The 23632-nt window shown below is 48.4% G+C and overlaps 1 protein-coding gene across 3 annotated transcripts in view; it reads right to left on the bottom strand.

The window, feature by feature from the left end:
- The window catches only part of PREPL (prolyl endopeptidase like), a 915395-nt gene that overhangs the window by 779722 nt on the left and 112041 nt on the right, over positions 1-23632 (bottom strand). For 2 of the 3 annotated variants that reach the window (XM_069608452.1, XM_069608451.1), the window contains exon 3: positions 17619-17747. In XM_069608452.1, the coding sequence (XP_069464553.1) occupies positions 17619-17747 (129 nt within the window). Of the gene's footprint in view, positions 1-17618; positions 17748-23632 lie in introns of those variants that run through there. The other variant, XM_069608454.1, reaches the window with a different exon arrangement.

The raw sequence follows: 23632 nt of genomic DNA, 5'->3' as shown, positions 1-23632 counted from the left end.
GCAAAAAGTGTTGGGGGTCTCTCAAGGAGAGGGGATTAAGCATACAACTGATAATTCTCCCTCACAAAAAGAAGACAGGTGCAAGAAGCAACCATCAAGCGAAGGGAGCATTCTTCTGACCTTAGTTTGTTGGAATAGTGGTAAAGCTAGTACTAATAAAGATTGCCCACGCTAATAGCTCAGGAAATTCTTAATTCTATTAAAGACAAGGAGGCGAGCATTATACTTATCTTTATTTAATACCGCCATATCAGCATTTTAAAACTTTCAACTTTAACTTTTTTTGTTTTCGTTTTTCTTACATGCTTCTTGGAAAAAAACAAGGCAACAAGTTACAAGTTTTATACTTTTTAAATCGAATCAACAAGGCTTCAGGAACCACTCTTCCCATAATCCTGAGGCCCTTTGTAGTCCTGACCTCTACCCCCACACCAATCAGTGACCAGATAGGGGTATAAACACAGCTTTCCCTAGGTCCATTCCTCTTTCTTTGCCAACAGAGTTCTAGCTGTACTGAGAGTCCATAAAACGTCCAACACAATCCATAAAATCTGTGCTTGATCCGCGGCTGGCGTGACTGATCGGTCCAACGGGGACAACTTGCCAGAAGAGCATCAGAGTTCCCTTAGACTTGCTCATGTCGCCTTCTGATCGTCTCCTATGAGAACAGAAAAGTCATATGAGGGCGGGAATGAACTGAAAATGGAACACAATGCATGACAATTCTCATTCGCTTAGACATTATTTTCATTTGCTTTATTCATTTCGGGTGGGATATAATGCTCGCCTCCTTGTCTTTAATAGAATTAAGACTTTCCTGAGCTATTAGCGTGGGCAATCTTTATTCTATGACAAGACAGGAGGCTCGCATTATGCTTGTTCAAAGCTTGCTAACACTCTATTTAGTATATCAGAAACTGGCTTGAAGTAAAAAGTCTTAAAGGTGGATTCAGAAGACCAATCTGCAGATTTCATAATATCTTGCATGGACACTCCTGTCGTAAACGCTCTAGAAGCCATTGCCCCCCTAGCGGAATGTGCCCCAAATAAGGATAAGTCTATCCCTGCCCATTGCATGACCTCCCTCACCCATCTCGCAATGGTTGCTGTTGCTACTGCATGGTGAGGCTTTCTACGCGCTATAAGCAACTGGGTTACACCGCGCGGTCTAATCTGTGCTGTTACTGCTTCATAATCTTTGATACATTGAGCTACGCATAACTTCTTATTCTCTGCAAAATAAGGGTAGGAAATTACTTTGGAGTCAGTCTTTGTTCTTTGAGCGATAGTGAACGCTACTCCCTCTGGATAAAATATCTTTCTATCGATTTCTAATGCTTTCACGTCCGATACTCTCCGGCACGCTACTAGACACAGCAGCATAGCTAATTTGCCTGACAATTGTGACCGGGACAAAGCTTCATTTTCCGGCCACCTAAGGAATAATTGAAAAACATCTCTAACGTCCCATAAAACTGCATACTTCGGCTCTGGCGGCCTTCTCAATTTTATCCCTTTAAGGAGCCACAGGATTGCTGAGTGTTCTCCTACTATATTATTTTCTACGTTATTGTGTCCTGCTGAAATTGCAGATCTGTAGACACCTATTGTTCTGTAAGCAGAACCCTCTTGGAATTTTGAAGCTAAAAAGTTCAGGATGTTCACTAGAGGTGCTGAAATGGGATCCAGACTGTGTTCTGAACACCACTGCGCCCAACTGTTCCAAGCCGTGTTATAGCTCCTAAAGGTGGAAGGTGCCCAGGAGTCTCGGATACAATCTGCAGCGAGGTCTGAAATGCCTGGCAAGTTCCATCTTCTCCTGAAACCCTGCAGGCAATCAGCTGCAGGGAGCCCGCCTCTTTCAGCGGGTGTACCCGACCGGTCGCATCAAGTAGAAGGCCCTGGATGCTCGGAACTATCCTCGGAAAATCCGTAGAAAGTTCCATCGCTACTGGAAACCAAGCCTGTGCCCTCCAATAGGGTATCACCATCACCACTTCCGCTTTGTCTCTGCGGACTTTTGCTAGAGCCCTTGTAATCATCGCGAATGGCAGGAAGGCATAGTGGACTGCTCCGTTCCATGGATGCAGAAAGGCGTCCGTACCCGCTGCCCCTGGGTCTATCCTCCAACTGAAGTACTTCTGTGTGCGCATTCAGTCTGGACGCAAATAGATCTATGTCTAGGGGTCCCCATATGTCTCGGAGACGCTTGAAAATTAGAGGGTGTAGCTTCCAATCGCTGGGGTCTACAAGATACCGAGAGTTCCAGTCTGCTATACTGTTCTGGCTCCCTGGAAGATATTCTGCAGTTACCGTAATGTTGTTCCGAAGGCAATAATGCCAGAAATCTTTCGCTAATTCCGCTAACATTCTGGATCTCGTTCCCCCCAATTTGTTGATGTAGCGGACTGCTGAGATGTTGTCCATCTTGAGCAAAACGTAACATCTTATTTTGTCCTTCGTGAACGCTCGGACCGCGAAGGAGCCTGCTAGAAGTTCTAGACAATTTATGTGGAGACTCAATTCTTCGCTGGACCACTTCCCGCCTGTCTGAATATGTTCGCACCTGGCTCCCCAACCTGACCTGCTTGCGTCTGACTCTATGGTCAGTTCTGGAAAATCTCCGAAAATCGCTCGTCCGTTCCAGGCTTCCATGTTCTCTAGCCACCAATGCAGCTCTGTCATGGCTTCTTGGTCTAGGTTCACGGGGCTGATGATATCTCAAGCCTCCGCGGAGATGTTTGATTTTGAGCCTTTGTAATGCTCGATAATGTAACGGCCCCGGGAAAATGGCCTGAATGGAGGCTGCAAGCAGACCCACTATTCTGGCCAGATTCCGAAGCGAAATAGCTCGCTTTGCAATCACTGTCCTGAGCTCTTTCTTTATCGCTCTTACTTTGTGCCCTGGAAGCTCTACAGTCTCTTTCACGGTATCTTTGGTGAAGCCTAAAAATTCCAATTTCTGAACTGGTGCTAATTGGGACTTCTCTAAATTTACTAGGAATCCCAGAGATGATAGGAACTGGAAGATCCACTGTACGTCTCTCGTGAGGGTCTCTTTGCTGGACCCCATCACCAGGATATCGTCCAGATAAATAATCATACGAATACCTCTCTCCCTGATAGCTGCAGCTACTGGCTTCATCACTTTCGTGAACGCCCAAGGTGCTGACGCCAGCCCGAATGGCAGGCATGTAAACCGCCAAATCTCTCCTTCCCATCGGAACTGTAGGTACTTCCGAAAGGCTGCCGCTATCGGAATCACTAGATAAGCGTCCTTGAGGTCTAGCCGAGCTAGCCAATCTCTGGAACGCAGTAAGTCTCGGAGGAGATGAATGCCCTCCATCTTGAAATGGTTGTACTCCAGCCAACCGTTTAATTCTTTTAGATTTATGACTGGACAAATCTTTTCCCCTCTGCGCACTAGGAACATATTGCTGAAAAAAACCTGACCCTCTATGCTCTCGTGCTCTATTGCGTTTTTCTCTACTAATTTGTTTAGTTCGCTGTGCAAAAGCTCTTTCTCTTCTAGTGGCATGTAAATGGGCCCAGGCTCCCTGTCCTGTCTTGGACTGCCTATGAAAACTAGATGAAGACCTGCTACTGCTTGTAAAACCCAAGCATCGCTTGACAAAGCCTGCCATTCTCTCAGAAAACGGAGAGTCCTGCCTCTGATAGGAACATTTGGTGTACTCACCGCCTGTTGCGCCGGGCTGACGGAACAAACCTCTTCCTCTGCAGCCTCTTTGATATCTTCCTCTGTCCGGGAAAAAGGTGTCTTGCTGACGACCTTCCCAGTATTACGCACGCGGGCCCTCAGGTCTTCTTTGGTAGTTGTAGCGACCAGACGAACGACCTCTGAATCGTCCGGTCCCAGATAAAACGCGTCCTGGAAATATCTTCTTTATAGAGCTCTGGGCTCTCTCGAGGGCGGAGTATGTACCAACAAATTGAGACATCTCATTTGCGAAAGCTTCCCCAAAAAGAAGCCCTTTGGCCCCCTCACCTGCTTCATAAGTGGCTAAATCACTGAGCTTATTGTCGATCTTTAGGAGGATGCCTCTTCTCCGTTCTGACGAAATTGTGCAGTTGGCGTTACCCAACAGGCACACTGCCCTTTGAGCCCAGTTACCTAGGGCTTGAATATCTACTGGAGTACCAGTGTCTTTTGATTTTTCCACAAGGTCCATAATTTTAGCCAGTGGACCTGCCGAATCCAACAGCTTGCCTTGACACCCTTTCCACGCACGATCGATGCCTTTCCTGACGTCTTGCGCAGATTTGGTAACAAATGTGACCATTTTTGAGTCTAGGTCTGGTGTATCCGCTAGCTTCCCTGGCAACTCTGGGCGTGGACACTCCGATCGCATGCGGGATCGAACCTCTCTGTCCAGTGGCTTCCTGATGTGCTGTGACATGTATAATGCCACTCTGGGTGAAGGCACCCAATAAGATGACCTAGGGTGCCTGATGGTCTCTGGGTCAAACATATCAACTATGTTATCTTCTTCCTCGGGAGCATTTTGAGGAATTGGCTGAGGAAAATTCTCTTAATCTCTGCCTTCGTCGTCGGGGGCATATCCCTCTTCATAATCCCCTGAATTGCCCACCCCTGGGGCAGGGGGTCTGTTATGGCCATCCGCTAATGTTGCTAGAAATGCTTCTTTCAATCTGGTGACTGGGTCGCTCTGTGTCATCTCTTGTGTCCGAGGGGGTTAAAGAATCTGCGCTCTTCCGGGCTTTTTTACACCCTTTACTTTCAACCATCTTCTGAGGGTGTACGGCTGATGTCCCTTCCCCAGGGCTGTCTGCCCGTCTTTTACTGGCTGTCAGCTGCTCCCGCTGCTCAGCCACGCATGCTTCCAGCATTTCCAACCTTTCTGTCAAAGGTTGCACCCCTTGGGAGACAGCTTGTGAAAGTGAATCTCCTAGCACCCTCTTGAAGCTCAGGGATAAATCTGTGTCTTGCCAAGTGGGCTCTTCCTCCCACTCTTGTTCACTCCACTCTGGTGTGGTGGACTGGGAATCTCCAGGGTGCGATGAGTGAGCCATTGGATATTGTTTAGCAGTGCTAATTTCTTAGGAATCAGCCGAAAAATAAGGCTCTGAATCAGAGTTGCCTCCTGTGCAATCTGTGCCTTTCTAGCTTGCCTGTGAAATGGTATCACGTTCTGCAGTTCATGCCACGATATTGTAATCTATTTTTTTTAAAATAAATTTCTCCTCAAGCAGTGAATCGCCCGAACCTCCGCTCTGTTTCGCTAATAGTACGCGTGAAAACGAGCGTTAGGGGAGCGTGGAGCATGCCGGGAACGTTGTGAGGCAGGACCAACCTCGCTGGGTCTTAAGGCCTCGCATGTTCGGCGGCGCGAGCCGCCTCCGCTTACACACGTATAGAGGAGGCTACAGGGTCCTAGAGTCTTCGCTCGCTGGTCGCGGGCGAAGTCCCCGCACCCGCCTGAGGAGAGCGGGACGGCCGCCAAAAGCGAGCGGCTTTGCCCGTGGCTCCGCCCCGCCTCTCCTCCTCCCGCTCGTACTGAAACGCGTTACGAGTATAATTGGAGCGAAAACTACCGGTAATACGCACGCGCACGCCTTCTAATAGACGGTAGAAACGCTGTTAAACCAAACCCTTAACATTTATCCATACAACACTTTTGGACTATCATTTAAATAGGATTGATATAACCCACAATCTTGAAAGACTTATTATACTAAGCAATGCTAACTGACAAGAATATAAACATGAGACATAAAACTTATCTCAGTATGGCAGCAAAAAGAAAGAGGAATGGACCTAGGGAAAGCTGTGTTTATACTCCTATCTGGTGACTGATTGGTGTGGGGGTAGAGGTCAGGACTACAAAGGGCCTCAGGATTATGGGAAGAGTGGTTCCTGAAGCCTTGTTGATTCGATTTAAAAAGTATAAAACTTGTAACTTGTTGCTTTGTTTTTTTCCAAGAAGCATGTAAGAAAAACGAAAACAAAAAAGTTAAAGTTGAAAGTTTTAAAATGCTGATATGGCGGTATTAAAGAAAGATAAGCATAATGCAAGCCTCCTGTCTTGTCATAGAATTAGTTTTGGACAGCTGGCTTATTCATTATTTTGACATTTCCCAACGACTGAAAAGCACCTTTGTTATTTATATAGGTAGGGAACACCCACATAGGAAAGATAATCCTTATTCTGATTATTTAATAAATACTTTTTGGAAATGGCATCACCATGTTTGCGTCCTTCTTCTGACCTGACACACTTCACTTTCTCCCCCCAGCAAAGTAGTCCACTCTGCTGGAGTAAAACCAATACTGAACTAGCATTATTATTTATTTCAAATATTTCATTACATGGTCATGTGATCTTGGAAAACATAGCATATTCAGATTCATAAGAATATTCTGAATCTGAAGCTAGCGAATATTTCTGCCACTATATGCATAATTTCAAGATATCTTTATATGCATATGAGTCGCAGGTTTCTGTTGAATCCAGACTATATCCAGTTTGACAGGGAGACAAATGGACTGAAATTATAACTATTAATGTATTTCCCACTGCCACTTTGGCAAAACAAAAAGGTGATGTCTGGAAGGTTTTGAATTAATCATAACCACGGCAACGCTCAAGACCATCGTTTTTCAGCCTGCCAAACCATTACAGAAGGGGAATGTCCATATGCAAATTAGGCCTGGTTCCTCCCCCAAAGGGCCAGTCCAGCCCGAACTGCTAGGTCACATCCCTTCTGGACGAGATATGTATGTTTTGAGAAGTAGATCTTGTCAAAGCTTTCAACAAGAAAATGTTCTATTGCGGCCATTTTTACTTAAAATGGCAATCAAACAATGTTAGTGAGCACCTAGCTATAACTTGATCTCTCATGTGATTTGCAATAAACGTCCCAAGTATAATTTCCTTATAGACCATTAAAAATCAAATCACACATTTCACCATGTTCTCTTTCACATAGCAGAAAAACATGCAGAAGCACATTTAAATTACATTTCATTTTTTGTTTCATTAAACCCTACAAAACAGTAACTTTTGGTAGAGAAAAATGACTGTTGAATTCAATTTCACTTTGTTATGTCTATTAAACATTCATTATTTACTTTTCAGTGTAAAACATCATTCACATATTGTATTATTTAATACAACGCATTACCTTTAATCAGATAATATTGTACAACAGCACCATAAGAAAATGTCCTGCAGAATCCATATTGTTATGGAAATCACACACAAGATTGCCCAAACTGACATCCACCAAGACCACCAGTTTTGGCTCAAACAAAAAGACTGAACAAGCAAAAAAGAGCAAAGTGAATACACACCCAGATTTAAAGCGTCATGTGAAAGTGGCACATCTGAAAATAGGGGATCAAGTGCTGGATCACAAACATGGGGTAAGAACATAAAATCACATTTAAAACATTGAATGGTGTTCAGAGTCTCAAAGGAAACTGATTTCATCTTCACGGAAAATGCTTTGCTTTGAAGTCTGGCCACTCCATCAGTGTAGTCTGCCCTCTTCAAGCTGCCAATGCATGCTGCTATGCCAGGCCCCAGCAGATCAATACCCCAGACTCTCATGAGTTTCTCCATAGTGGGTTATGCATATCAGACTGAAAAGCATCGTATTGCCCTGTACCATGTGCTTTACTTCACATGTGCTGTTTAAGTCTACAGAGGTCTACCTAGGGGAGGGGTGCAAAGAGTAATTATGGCAACATCATACCTTACCATTTAGAAAGAACATGCTGGGCAAATGAGATTTTAATAGGCAAATATATATTGTGGGATTGCATAAACGTAGCTGCTATGATAAATACCCTCAAGGACTGCATAGAAAGCTTTCAAGCACTAGTGTGCATTATTGCTTACGGATAATGCTTTCACAATAGATTAAAACAGTCTTCCTTTTCCTGTGAAGGACATAGGCATGAGATTCCTATACAGTGTGAACCTAGCTAGGAAGCAAAAGAGCACTGTACAGGGGATGCATTCAAGGAGTTACAAGTAAGGATGCAGGGACTGCAGAGGACCTGGTATGAATAGAGGAGCAAGGGGAAGGGATGTCAGCTCCAGAGGGGGAGAATATCGGTTTGGTGGAGTGATCACTGACTGGCGAGATGTTCTTTGCAGAGGAAGGCTTTGGATAGAGATGGCTCGTTTTAGCGAAGTTGGAAACTTGATTTAGAGACAAGGTGCAGAGCATGAAAAATGCTGGTTTCCTTTTCGTTTCTTCTGACAGTTGTTTCTTTAAAACTAGGCAATGATGTGACTTCTGGTGACACGCTGGCCGCGGACATGTTGGGTTTCTCAGCCAGGTAGATAGGTGTTTTTGTTGTGACTGTTTTGTAGGTGATGTAGGCTGTGTTAGACATAATGCATGCTTGAAGGGATGGCCAGAGTAGCTCCTTGATATATGCTTTGCCATCATGGATAACATCTCAATGGTGCAAAATACATATACCGTAATGGGCTGTTCAACAGAAAAGCAAAACAAGCTGAATAATGAATTCAAGCTCATAATGAATTCAGTTAACCATTTGTTATTCTGATTCTTTCACCTTGATTGGGATCTGTAAAGGCTGTGAGACGTTGAAAGTAGTTGCTGTAGGAAAACCTTCAAATCATACATTAATGAAGTGGTTGTATGGGCGCAGTTGAAAGACAGTAATAGCAGGTTCGCCAGCCAGGAAATGCTGGATGATCCATTTGCTGCTGAGCTATGATGAAGCAGCCATGAGAGAAGCATGAGGAGCCTGAATGCAACTACAAAGTGGGAAACTCTTAATGTGAATACTGAAAATCTAAAAAGTGTTGGACTCTATGCTTTTCTTTATAACTCTCCCAGTGTTATGGTATTTATTTTTCAGACATTTCCGTCTATATTTATTTTGGTCCTCTCAAATCGAAAGGCACACAGGAATTTTTCAACATTTCTTTTATTCGTTCAAAGGCATTTTAAAGTTTGTAAAACCCATTGTAAATATATCTAAATACTTACAAATAATGGGAGTACTGCGCTTAATGAATGTTTGAGTTGTGCTTAATGAGTTGGAACAACAATTCAATACAGAAATTGAACTTAGCCGATTTTTCTGAACCATATGTCTAAAACATTTATCAATCAATAATTTCAACTATACTCCCTTCAGTACAAAAGGGCTTAAACGTCCTTTGACCTTTAACCCTTCCCCTATTTCTATAGCATCTAAAATACTAACTTTTGAAAATTAGGTTATGAGTGTAGTGGAGGAAGCATTTAAAAACTTAATTATAGTTTTAACAACAACTCTAAAGAGAAAGAAAGGGACTGAATTCCTTAAAATCCGATATGAAGTTTACAATAAAACATGGAGATAAAGGGTTGTGGATGACCACGAGAAGTCTGAAGGAGTAATACAACTCCTACACAAAGCATTATGAGAAATTACACCCTAATCTCATGAAATGGTTAGAGGTAGAAATTAATAGTTAACAATGAAGGCCCATGAGAGGGATTGGATTAACAGAGACAAGTGGCTGGATCTATGTCGGAATTTCCTAACATTTCAGCTTTTATATTGCTGATGTTTCATTTAAATAATTTGTCATAGAGATGCCATTTTATGTAAGGGATTCCACAGATGTGATCAACTTTGTTGATGATGGGGGGGCGTGGCTTGATGGCTACGTGAAGGGACGCATCTTTCCGGGGCTCCCGCTGATCCTTTACTGATCCTTTGAATTAAGGGAGAATGCAGGCGATATAGCAGACTGGCGGCACACCCGGAGACGCATGAAGGTCCAGGGCACACACTGTATGCAGTGCGAGGCGGATCGGCAGTGATTAAGGGGAGCGTCGGGCGAAAGGAGTAAGCCCAGCGCCCGAAACTGTGGGCAACCAAAATGGCGACGGCACACAAAGGGTCATAAACTGACCGGAACATCAGAGCCGCGGATAGAGATGGCTGGCCCTGCAGGGGCATCCGCTGTGGCTGTGCTGCAATTATATACCTCAGCAGCGAATGACCGGCGCTGAGCCTGGCTGGAAGCGGCCGGTCGGACTGAGGTGGTAAGTGCCGACGTTGGAAGCTGCAGCCGGATGGCAGAGGACCCCGGACTTCATCGCCGGGGAAACACAGTGGAAGGAGGTGGTGAATCACCCTGGGCTACATAGCCCACACCGCGAGCGGGGTCGGAGGCGGCCCTAAACGTATTCACATCGGATTGCGGAGCCTCCGCTGGGATAAAGCTGAGGGGGCCGCATGAGAAACGGAGTGCTAGCCCTGGCCGGGGTGCGGTGGGCAGTGAGAGGCCGTGTCTGGAAGCAGCACGCGCCAGACAGTGTCGCGGGCGGTGGGCGCTTTGAAGAAACGGCAGCTGTAGTGGTGCCTGCAGGGCGCGGGCGCCTGCCAGCGGAAAGCTCAGTTATGAAGAGCTCACGCGGGGTGTGAGCCAGGTGGGCCGTGCGAGTCATGGGTGCCAGCCCCTGTGAAGGCAGATACATACGGGAGAGCCCCCCTGCGGAGACCCTACAGAGCAGTGCCCGACTGGAGCGCACCGGCGAGAGGTGCAGAAAGAACAAGGGGGATAGTTTCCCCGGACGTAGCGGCCCGGCCGAATGGAGAGTGCACCCTGAGGGTGGTGCCTGGCTGGGCCTCTCGGAGGCGCACGGCAGTGAAAAGAAGCGGCGGAGGTGACTCCGGAGACGGGCGCCGCACAGGACTCCCCCCCCCCCCGCTCGGAGCTGCGACTGGATTTTTGGTGGCATGACTCTCTGGGGGACCCTCTGGGAAGGGGAATCTTAGTTAAAATAAAAAAAAACACTTAATTATTAAACTAACAATAGTAGGAATAAAGATGCTGCATCTCAGGAGCCGTGCGCATTTTGCCAAGGCACAACACACATAAGCTGCCTGCACGAGAGCAAGCTACCTATGAGTGAGGCGAGATAGTGCTAATACAGATACTGGGCTGCACAATGAAGCCAGAGACATGGCGGTGAGCCTGAAGGCTGTGAGGCGCGGACAGACCCTGGCGCAGTAAGGGGTATGAAGAGCAGAAGCTTCCGGCCACCAGAAGGCCAGCTGAACGGTAACAAGTGGGCGCACATACGTGGGAGGACACAGCCCATTCCTAGAGTGCAGCAGGGGAGGTCCCCCAACAAGGTTATCAAGCCCTAGCCTCCGGAACAGCACTACACCAAGTGGACCCTCGCAATAGAGGCGGCTGCGCCAACACATACACAGGCGATACAGCATAATGTCGGATAAAATAGTAAGACTGAAGAGCAAGCAGCCCACGTTGGAGGCTTATCCAAAGACATCTCCAGGGGCGGAGGGAGCCTGGAGCAAGGACAAAACCACCACTGTGATGGAGGAGGCCCCGGGCACTATCCAGGAGGTGCTGGCGGCAATTGCGGACCTTAAAGTTGCTTGGGAGACCAAACTGCGTCTGGCTATGAACAAACTGAAAGTGGCATTAGTTCTTAAGGTTGGAGCGGTCCAGGAGGATGTGAATTTGCTTAGGCAAGATGTGAGATCGCTTGCGGAGCGCACTGGAAATCTGGAGAAGGATATGGCCCTAAACACCGCAGACTGCGCCACCCACAGATCGGAAATACATGCCCCGGTGCAGCAAGTAGGCAACCTGGAGAATAGAGCGGAGGAAGCGGAAGGACGTGCTAGACGCAACAACATCCGTATAGTTGGTCTGCCAGAAGGAATGGAAGGGCCGAACCCAACAGAATTTGTGGAAACCATGTTGCTGCAGGAGATAACTGGGTGGGCCCTGACCCAGGGGTTTGCTATGGAAAGAGCGCACAGGACATTGACTAGAATACCACCCCTAGGGGCCCCTCTCAGGCCAGTGATCGCTAAAATTCTGAATTACCGAGATCGGGAAAAGATACTTGAATTCTTCCGGAAGGGCGGAACGATGGAGAGGGGGCCCTCCAAAATCACTGCATACCCACAGTATACCCTGCAGGTACAGCGCAGCAGAATGAACTTCGGAGCGGTGAAAAGAAGACTGAGAGAAACAGGTCAGAGATACATGCTGCTCTACCCGGCCAAGCTGAAGGTGTTCCACAAGAACAAAACTTTGTTTTTTGAAATGCCAGAGGACGCTATGGACTGGCTAGACATGCAGAGTCGCCCCCAGGAGTATCCGGACCGCAGCTGACGAAGATAAGTAACATGTGGCTGTGGCACCTTTGGTGACAGAGCGCAAGACACTGGGACTAGAATATAGCACTGAATGAGACTCTGGGATGGTGCTGCCTAGACAGTATATTTATGTAAGATCCGGTTGAACTGAATAATCCCAATCATATGAGTGGGAGCTCCGGGGAAACGACCCTTGAACCCCCATAGCGTTACGCTTAGTTAGGTCACTACTAAGCCCCGCGGGGTCCTTGCATTCGGAGTCACGAGACAGGACCAGACGCGGGTGGGCCTGAGATCCAGGGATGGAGCTGGGCAATTGTTGGGGTTGGGTAGGGAGTGGGTGGGGAAGAGTTGTGTGCAGTGGGGCAAAGTTGGGGAAGTTGGGAGGGAGGGAGGGGAAAGAGCCGGATTACGAGCCACCGAAGAGGATACAGGAAGGGGAGGGATCTGAGCGGACAGTGTAACAATGGCATCGGGTAACCTCAAAGTAGTGACCTGGAATGTGCGGGGCCTTAACAGTTATTTGAAGCGCAAAAAAATAATGATGTAGCTGAAGAGGATGTGGGTGGATGTAGCACTGCTACAGGAAACCCACCTCACAGAGAAGAGAAACTAGAGGTAGTGAAGAGGAAATGGAAGGGTAGCGTTACAGGAGCCACATATTCGGCATATGCGAGGCGGGTGGTGACATGGGTGGCACAGCACGTGCCCTTTCAGTTGCTTCGGTCGACAACAGACTCGGAGGGCAGAATGGTGGTGGTGGTGGGACTCCTCGAAAACAGAGAAGTGAGCATCATAAACTTGTACGTCCCCAACCATGATACTACAGCCTATTTCCGGTCCCTGTATAGCAGGATTAGCCCCCTGCTGGGTGGTGCAATACTGTGGGGAGGTGACTTCAACTGCACCCTGGACTCCGGGATGGACAGGTCAGACAGCAGGACACCGAAACCAGGGCCAGCGGCCAAAGCGTTGGGGACACTGTTGGTAGAGCTTGGTCTGGAGGATGTGTGGAGGCGGCTACACCCTCAGGACAGGCAATACTCGCACTATGCCGCGCCACATGATCTACATACTAGGCTAGATTAAATGTTCGCCTCTGCCGAGAAAGCGGGAGAAATGGTGGGTGCAGAATATAAAGCTAGAGTACTGTCAGACCATTCACCATTGGTCCTGGAATGGCGACACCACCCCCCCAGAGCTCGTATCTCGACGTGGAGACTCAGAGAGGAGGCCTTGCAGGATCCGGGATTCCGGGAAGACCTGAGGGAGGCCATAGAGGAATATTTTGATATAAATACAGGAAGCGTAAGATCTAGGGGAACAGTATGGGAGGCATTTAAGGTGGTGGTGCGAGGGGTAGCCATATCAAAATCTAAAGGGCTCCAAGGTGGAATAGAACAAAAATTACAGGATACTGGAAGGGAGCTGGAGGACCTGACGTGAAAAGGGGAAACCACCCGAGAGGACAGTGCCAAGATGAGAGATTTGCAAAAGGCTGGCCACGAACTCTGGGATAGATTATGTAAGCTAAATTATAAGAAATATATTGAGAGGCAACATGCGGGAGGAGACACACCCGGCAGACGACTGGCCTGGTTATACAAAAATGAGACACCCCGGCAGGGGATTAGAGAAGTTAGGGATGCGGATGGCCAGATCCGCAATACCCAAGAGGGGATAAATGAGGAGTTCCACAAATACTATAAATGTTTGTATGAGGACGTGGGAGAAGATATGGGCCAGGAGATTCTGGAAACAATTGAAGATATTGGGCTACCCACCTTAGACGACTTAGAGAGGGCGGACCTGGAAGCCCCAATCACCTTAGACGAACTGGAGCACTTGCCCACGCGCAAAGCGCCTGGGTCGGATGGATTACCTAGCGAATTCTACAAAGCGTACAAGCAAGAGTTACTCCAACCGCTTCTGGCCACTTTCAATGAGGCTTACGAATAGGGGGAGCTGCCAGAGTCTCTCCGAGAGGCAGTGATCATCCCACTCTTGAAATCGGGGAAGCCGAATGTGGACTGTGGATCATATAGGCTGCTATCAATGTTAACCAAGATAGCAAAATACTCACGGCGGTGCTGGCAAATAGATTGAAGCGGGTAATTGGTAAATTAATACATCCAGACCAGACAGGCTATGTTCCAGGCAGGAATATCACTGACAATCACAGGAGGCTGCACCATATCATGGACCAAATAGAGAATGACCCGGGCGAGTTGGCCATAGTGTCATTGGATGCGGTCAAGGCATTTGACTCAGTGAGGTGGCCATGGTTGATAGCGACCCTGAAAGGATACAGGATAGGACCGGGATATATTAGATGGGTCAAGATGTTATATAGCTCCCCGATGGCAAGAGTCAGGACAGGCGCTATAATTTCAGATAAATGGCAATTTAGTAGAGGGACTAGACAGGGATGTCCCTGGTCGCCTATGTTATATATACTTGCATTGGAACCATTAGCTATTTGCCTCAGGCAGCGATATGGGGAGGTGGGGTTGCGCACTACAGGGAACACACATCTAATATCACTGTATGCAGATGACATGCTCCTCTATCTGCGCTTCCCGGAGGAGAACTTGCAATATGTGTTGGAGGTGATGGACCGCTATGCCGCCCTCTCGGGCATATTGGTGAACCCCGGGAAGTCCAGCGTATTCCCCCTGTGAAGGTACAAAAATGTTCCACTAAAAAACCTGCCCATTTTACAAATACCCTGGCAGACAGAGACGTTCAGATACTTAGGCATAAACATATACCACAAGTTAGAAGCAGAACACAAACACAATACAGAGGAGGCTGTTGCAGGCATAAGAAATAGCATGGTATTTTGGGCCACACTACCCCTGGCCATGATGGGAAGGGCAGCGCTGCTCAAAATGGTGGTCTTGCCCAGACTGCTGCATTTCTTCACAAACATACCGTATCTGCTCCCCAAAAGCTTTTTTTCAAGCTCCATAGCCTGCGCAGGGGCTTCATATGGCACAATTCCAGAAATAGTGCGGCCCTGTGGAAATTAAAAAACTTGTGCGACAAGGGGGGCATAAACCTGCCGAATTTTGAATTATATTAGTTGGCGGGACAGTTATCATATGTGGCGAGATGGCTGTCAGAAGAAGAATCGGCGGAGACCAGGCTCCTACAGGGAGTCACCCCCCATACTTTTCAAAAGAAACGGTGTGGTTGCATAAAACGAAAGTGGCAGGGATGGGGAGACTGTTGGTGCTGGGTTGGGAGGTCTGGCGTAGCGCATGGAGAACGGTGGGTGACCCGGGCCCGCTCTCTCAGCAGGTCCCGTTGGTGGCATTATGTGGGGAAGACTCCGAGCTGATCAAAGGGGTCCGCGGATACTGGGAACCGGTAGGCCTGGCCACTCTGGGGGACATATGGCAGGAGGGGGAGGCGGTGGAATTCGAGAGGCTGGTGGAGGAGACGGGGGTACATAGGGGCCAATACAAGTACATCACCTACACCAGGATTATGAAACGGGTGAAGGGGAGGTGGCCTGAGACGGTGCTGGCGGAAGAACCTGACGCCTCTGTAGAAATGATGTATGATGTTTCGGAGGGTGGGCACGAAATATCTTGGATATATGGGCTCTTGAGCGCAAAAGCGGGGAAGGAGTTGCTTCAATTGAGACTTGACTGGGAGGAGGAGGTGGGAGAACCCATGACAGAGGGACAGTGGGACAGAGCCCAAAGGTACCATAAGAAGGTGCCCCTGAACGCAAGACTTCAGCAGATCCAGCTGTATGTCACCCACAGAGCTTACTTGACCCCCGGCAGAATAGTCAGGTTTGGTGGCTCGAACATACAGAAATGCCCCATGTGTGGAGAGGAAGAGGCTGGGTTGTTACACATGTTCTGGGCTTGCAAACGAGATTGGCCAGCCGGGGGGTGGTGCTGGACGTGGGGACTGCTTGGGCATGCATGCTGGGGAGTTTCCCTAGGCCACGTAACTTAAAACATATCAGTAAAATGAAAGACGTGGCTTATATTTTGGCCAAACGCAGAATTGCGATGAGCTGGAAAGCTGCCCACAGGCCTAGAGTGGAGGTGTGGTGGGCAGACCTCCTGAAATGGGCCAAAGCAGAAACCACGGTCTGGTATGAAGCAGTCACGAGTGGGGGAGAGGAAGAGGTAGGCCCCCTGATAGCCTGGAGACAGCTGGTGGCCTCAATGGCAAATCCCCACCAGGTGGATCAGGATGCGGAAAATCGGGAGGTGTTGGCAATAACCGAGTCACCTGTAGATGCCCAAGGTGGTGGCACAGATATGACGGCTTAAGTTTGTGGGGTGGGAGGTGGGAGGACAGAGGAGAGCAATAATATGATGTCTACAACAAAGTTGTAATGTTTGCAGTGTTGTTTGTTGAAATAATAAAATATTTTTTTTTTAAAAAAACACCTGATGATTTGGATATATCTGTGAAAGAGCTATGCCTATCTTTTGATATTGAAGCTCTCTAAACAATTATCCAAAAGATTAGGGGTTATGAGTGATCAGGTGATATCTGGACACCCATCATTTGCACTATCTAATGCCAACTGCATTCAATGCTGAGTATGCACATATAGCTGAAGCACAAACATATCTTTCCTTAAAGATCACCTTTATATGCAAATTAAAGGGGCATGGTTGGGCGCCATCCTGGCTCCAGATTTGGCAATTTGTATATGGCTGACTTTGAGAACTTTCCTATATATGATGCAGCCAATCCTTTTGGATCCAGAATTAAGATGTGAAAAATATACATTGATGTGTTTGTGATCTGGCAGGGTGACAGTCTATGTGTTTTACATCAATGGCTAAACAACATCAACACTAATTGACCATAATATGCAATAAGTATAGATTAGCCTTTCTCAAGCTATACATTGTGGCCAACCAACTGAAACTGCACAGTGGATTCTATCTCAAACGAACTCCTAAAAATAAACTACTTCAGTTTAACAGATTTCATTCACAATGTTGAAAGACATATTTACCATACCATGGATACCTCAAGGTTAAATTGATTTTACCCATAGGACAAACATGACCAACAGTTAAAGAGGATAAATTCAAAAGCAGCCATGCGAGATCATAAAGCAGACGAAGAAGAGTGCTTCCAACACTAATCGAGAAGTACGTCTACAAAAACAGGACACTACACAAAACAATTTGGCATGTGTAACACATATTGGCGCCATTATCAATTTTATAAAAAGCGGCAAGACAAAAAATTGGCATCTCAAACAACCTGTGACAGCAATATTAGGGTGTTCGAGTATGCGCTTCATATATGACAGCCAAACCCTATTTGGTTTTGACAATCCTTATTTCTTTTAAATCTCACCATAAGACTGTGGATAGGGCATAAGAACTGTAGACATTCTACTTCTGTGAAGTATACAACTGTACCTTCACTGCAATGGATTTGGTCTAGGTATCACTGCTTTTCTACTTACCACCGAAGTCTCCAAGCTTTCAAGGTATCGCTCATGTATTTTTTCTAGTCTCTGATGAAAGTGCGCAGCTTCCTTCCCATAGAGGGCTACAGCTTTTTCCCATCTGCTTCGCTCTGATGTGAGCAGATCCTAGTAGAAGAGATGCCAAAAAACTCATCAAATAACATATGCAAAGAAGCATTATCCCCATGATGAGATTTCAGAGTGAACAACGTATTATTTCAGTTTTTTTTTCTTTTTTTTTTTCTTAACTCTTTTTATTGAATTTTACAACAAATCAAGGTCAGATAGAGAAACCCCTCCCTCTCCCCACCCACCCACTCCTCAAAAACCGGGAACAGAAAAGAGCCTTCAACAAATTAAAACTTCTTAAGACTGGACAGTTCCTCCACCTCCACCACTGTAACTCCAACAGTCTGAGGCGTTGCGGGCACCACATCACTCGGTAGTCATCCTTGAGAAAGTCCATAACCTCCCCCCAGTCTGCGGCAAAGTCCTGTAATTTGTCCTCCATCGCATAGGACGCCCATTCCAATGCAGCGATCTCCCAAATTTTGCAAAACCAATCGGGACCCACAGGAATATCCGGGCTTTTCCACCTCTGGGCTATTAAGATCATAGCCGCAAGGATCAAAATTACCTCCGCTTTTTCCCTTCCCCTGATTTCCCCTCCCTCCATGGGGTCCCGAAGGCACAATAGGATCTGTACCGGAGTTCGTTTATCTCACGTGCCAAAAACCAGACTTTGCGCCCTCTGGACCTCCTCCCAAAAGGGCTTGATTTTGGGGCATTTCCACCAAATGTGATCTGCCGTTCCCACCTGGCCACACCCCCTCCAACAGTCCCCCGATCTTGTGGGAAACAGCCTATGAAGCCGGGCAGGAGTATAATGCCACCCGACTAGAACCTTAAACCATGCCTCTTGTAGTTGGGTCGCTTTTGCCAGTTTGGGTAACCTCCTCCACAGTCTCCCCGTTCCTCCATGCTGATGTCTCTACCAAGTATCTGCTCCCATTTCTGCATATAGGGCCACCGAGGATCAGTATGAGCATCATTCAAAATCCTATAAAGGTTAGAAATGAGGCCCTTCTTTCCATTGTTAGAAAATAAAAAAGCCTCAAATCGCCTTGGGGCTCTAGTAGCCGCCCTCTTGACCTCTGGTTGAAGCGCCCAATGTCTCAACTGTGCGTATCTCAGCCTTTCCCTCTCTTGTATTGCGAATTCCCGTTTACATTCTATAAAGGTTAGCAGGTCCCCGCCTCTAAACAGATCACAAAGCTTCCCACATCCTCCCTCCAACCAGCTCTTAAACGCCCCTTTCTCCAAGCCAGGGGTAAAGTCCCCATCATCAAAGAGGGGGGTAAATGGGGATGGGTACGAAGTGATGCCCTTGGTGCTCACCATGTTATCCCAGGTATCTGCTATTAGCTTGGTTATTGTACTCTCATAAAGGTGGCGTGGTCTACGCTCTTTAGGCAACCACAACACTTCTGATAAGTTACGATGGGCCACTGCCCTATCCATTTTCACCCAAAGTTTATTTTCCTGAGCCTCTTCGGCCTGCAGCCACTCTCTAATGATCCGAAGCTGAGTAGCCTCGTAATAGCGTCTAAAGTGTGGTAGCGCTAAGCCTCCTGCACTCCTGGGGGCCATTAATAGGCCACCGCTCACTCTAGGCCTCCTACGTTCCCAAATAAAGTCCTTGGTTAAAATCCCCAATTTCTTAAAGAAGCTGACGGGGACAGGCTGTGGGATCGCCTGAAAGAGGTACAGCAACCGCGGAAGCGCCACCATCTTGACCGCCGCGACCCGCCCAAACCATGAGGCCCGCAGGCCCCTCCATTTTTAGTAGTCCCTCTTAATTATTTCAAGAAGAGGGGGGAAGTTTGCAGCATACCACACCTCCAGTTTAGCAGTGATGCGTACCCCCAAGTATGTTATCCCACCCGGGCTCCAGAGAAGGCGAGTGCCCCCTTTGATCTCCTCCCGTTCCCTCCCCCTTAAAGTTAGATTTAAGACTTCCGACTTGGTGGAGTTGATTTTTAACCCTGATGCCTCCCCAAATTGTTCCAGCAAGGCTATGCCCGCTAGGAGCGATTCTTTCGGGGCCGTGAGGATTAGTAGCATGTCATCTGCAAAAGCAGCCACCTTCTGTTGTCCCCCCCCCCAAACGGGATACCCTGAATCACCTCTGCTTCTCTTATCGCTTGCAGCAAAGGTTCTAAGTAAATCGCATAGAGGAGTGGGGACAGCGGACAGCCCTGTTTCGTCCCCCGCTGTAGGAGGACCCTTCTAGAAGCAACCTCGTTTACCATTATTCTGATGGATGGGTCTCGGTAATTCGCTTTCACCATAGTCATGAATTCCCCCCGTATGCCCATCTTTTCCATAACCCGGAACAAGAACGGCCACTCCACGCGGTCAAAAGCTTTTTCCGCATCAAGCGCCACCAATACCGCGGGAATGTCCATTCTCTGCACCTTTTCGACTAAATGGGCCACCCTCCTGATGATGTCAGCCGTTTGTCGGCCTTTAACAAAGCCTGCCTGATCGGGGTGTATCAGTAAAGGGAGAATACCCTCCAATCTATGAGCTAATATTTTTGTGTAAATCTTGGCATCTGTATTAATTAATGCAATGGGTCGGTAGGCCGCTCTCTCCTCTGGGTCTTTATTTGGTTTTAAGACCAGGGTCACTTTCGCTTCCTCCATGGATGGGGCTATTCTACCCGACTGCCGGAACAAATTAAATAAAGAGGTCAATAGAAGGGCCAACTGCGTGACAAACAGCTTGTAAAATGCTGCGGTAAAGCCATCAGGCCCCTGGGCCTTATTTGTAGGGAGGGCTCCGATTACCCCTCGAACTTCCTCTTCCGTAATTTCCCGGTTGAGGTCTGCCTGCATCTCCCTATCAATTCCCCTTAACTGTACCGACTGCAAGAACCTTACCTGCTTTTCGCTACAGGGATTCTGGGACGCATACAGAGAGTCATAGTACTCTGCCAAGGCTTCCTGAACTTCCTCCCTCTTTGTTACCCTTTCCCCGGAGCCCACCTTTAACGCTGTGATAGAATTCCTCACCCTCCTACCCCTCAGAAGCCTCGCCAACAACGTACCCGCTTTGTTCGCCTTAGCATAGAATTTCTGTCTCACTGCCAGTAATGCCCCCTCCGCCTCTTTAGTTCGCAGCAGTTCTAACTGCCCCAGCGCCTTCCTATAAGCCCGCATGGCCGCCCGAGAGGGAACCATGCCCGCTGCCTGTCTGGCTGCCTCTACCTCCGACTCCAGTCGGGTCTCCAAAGCCCTCAATTGCTTCGCGTGAAAGGCAGTTGCCGCAATTAGATCACCCCTTATAGTAGCTTTAAAAGCATCCCACCTAACCCCCTCACCAGTGTCCTCTTTTCTGTTAACTGCAAAAAAAGCCTGGATTTTCTCTTCGATGTCCCCCCGTATCACCGGATTCCTCAGGACCGCCCTTGGGAATTTCCAGCTCCATATCCCCCTCACCCTCCTACCCAGGTTAAAGACAGCCGAGACGCTATCCCAATCGGCCCCGTAGCGACTTCCCGAATAGCTCCCACTAGATACGCCGAGACCCATATGTAGTCTATTCTAGATTGTGACCCGTGGACCCCAGATAGGAAGGTGTAACCCTCCTCCTCTCCCTTTAGCTCCCTCCAGACATCCCTTAGCCCCAGCTCCCTAAACCTCTCCTTCAATCCCGCTGACATCACTGCTCCCCCTCCTCCCACGCGAGTACCATTCCGATCTCTCTCTCTCTATCCCAAACGATATTCAGATCTCCCAAGATCACTACCTGCCCCCACGGTTGGTCTTCTAAAGCTTTCAAGATCCGTAACAAACTGCTCCTGGCCCGTATTGGGGGCATACACCACTGCAATTGTATAAGGGGCCTCCTGGTATCTTCCCTTCACCACTATAAACCTTCCTTCCTTGTCCCTAATAATAGTTTGCACTCTAAAATCCACTGAACTTCTTGTGGCTAGCGCTACCCCTCGTGCTTTACTGGGGCCTGAGGCATGTAGAATCTTCTCGAACCCCCGTAGCTTCAACCGACCCTGGTCCTTGAGTAAAAGGTGCGTTTCTTGTAGCCCCATGATATCGGGTCTCACCTTTCTCGTACATTGCTCCAGCTTTTTCCTCTTTAAAGGGGAGTTCAGCCCCCTCACATTATGTGTTAACCACTTAAGAGGTCAGAGTTATAACTTGAATCTCACCATAACCTCCTGTCCACCTTGCCCACCCCTTGATGAATGGCTTGTTCCCCCCCCCCCCCCCCCGAGTCACTCCCTCCTCCCTCCCTCTTTCCCCCCCACCCTCCCTGGAAGGCTCTCCCCTCCCCGCATTCGCCCCCCTCCCAACTCGGGCATGACCGCCCTTTCTGTTTCCAAAATGGTCGCTCCTCCGACAACCCAACAGCTCAAGTCTCCTTTTTGGGGCCCACCTCCCCCTTACTACGAACCAAGTTCATGAGGCAGTTGGGGTGCTATCTTGATCCTCGTTCGGCTGTGACTTTCTCAGCTTCTTGCCTTCCCTGCCTCCCCTTCTCCTTTTCTCGCCCACCATGGACCATACCCAGGGCTTCCTCCCGGGGCGTGCATTGGCCCCTTGCACACTCAAGCTCGAGGGGGTCTCTTCCAGATCCAATTGGAGAAGGTCAGCTCCTTCCTGGAGGGACGTGATGCATTTCTGGGCTCCGTCCCACTCAAACACGATGCCAAACGGGAATGTCCATTTGTATCTAATATCCTTCTCTTTTAGCACTTTCAGAAGCGGGCCCATTTGCCTTCTTTTTGTGAGCGTACTACCCGCTAGGTCCTGAAACAATGCAATTTGGTGCCCGTTGTACCTAACAGGCTCCCGCTGCCGAGCTGCTCGAAGTACTGCCTCCTTTTGGGCATATCTGGCAAACGCTGCCAGAACATCTTGGGGTCTCATCATTTGTCCATTAGGCACTCGGCCAGTTCTATGTACTCGGTCTAGTTCGACCTTCTCCGGGTGTTCTTCGTTCAGGAGCTCCGCAAATATGCCTTGCACCACCGCCCTCAAATCTTTATCGAGCACGGTTTCCGGCAGCGCTTTCACCCTAATATTGACCCTTCGGGATCGATTTTCCAGATCTTGCATCTGAATTTCCAGATTCCGTGTTGCCACATCCAACCTCTCAATGGCCTCACTTTGGGCTGTGTTTTCTTCCTCAACCTCTTGGAGGGCCTTCCCCAAAGAGTCTGTCCTTTCACCTAGTTGCCTCAGGTCCTGCTTAATTTCCCCTAAGGCTTCATTTAGGTCCGCTCGCATCAACTGAAACTGGTCTTGAAAAGTTTTGGCCAAGTTCGATTGCAGGGTGTGCAGCTCACCCAGAAATTCCTGTCTAGACATCCCGGGCTGTTCCTCCGTGTCCTTCGTATCGTGCGTCCTCCCTGAAGACTCCTGTGGCAGACCCCGGCCCTCCTTCGGGCCGTGCGCCGGCCAAATGGCAGTAAGCGTTCCCAATGTGTCTCCTGAGGATTGGCCCACTCTTCCTCCTTTACCTGTAGGTTTTGCGGCCATGTCGCACGGCGCCCACTCCCCTGAGCGTCTCTTATATTCCTGTTGGGTAGCGCCTCTAGGTCAGCAGTAGCACCAAACCCCAGTTGTGCTCACCGGGTCTGAGCGCAGAATTCCCACCACTGCGGGATACCCCTCCTTCAAGAACTCTCGCCGGTATTGAGACCAGCCCCGCTTCACCATGGCGGGGGGAGGCAGGGAAATGGTGGCACACGAATCCCCCTCACTTCTCTGGGACAGAGCTCCACTTCCTCCAGTGCACTTTCTCCTTTGAAGCACCGCCTCTCCCCCACACGGCCTCCTCAGAGTTCAGGACCACAATCCAGACCAGGAGCCCACAGCCTTCTCACCCATCCCTGCCACCACTCGGGACCGGGTTCACACTCTCGCCTCTGGCTGCCGTCAGGGTCCGGGAACAGCGGCGCCAGGCCTCCTTCTCCAAGCCTA

This window comes from Ambystoma mexicanum, chromosome 4q, assembly GCF_040938575.1.
Source record: "Ambystoma mexicanum isolate Mex_15411 chromosome 4q, UKY_AmexF1_1, whole genome shotgun sequence".
NCBI classification, from domain to species: Eukaryota; Metazoa; Chordata; class Amphibia; order Caudata; family Ambystomatidae; genus Ambystoma; species Ambystoma mexicanum.
The sequence above is the reverse complement of the archived record's forward strand: the minus strand, read 5'-3'. Positions and strand labels throughout refer to the sequence as shown.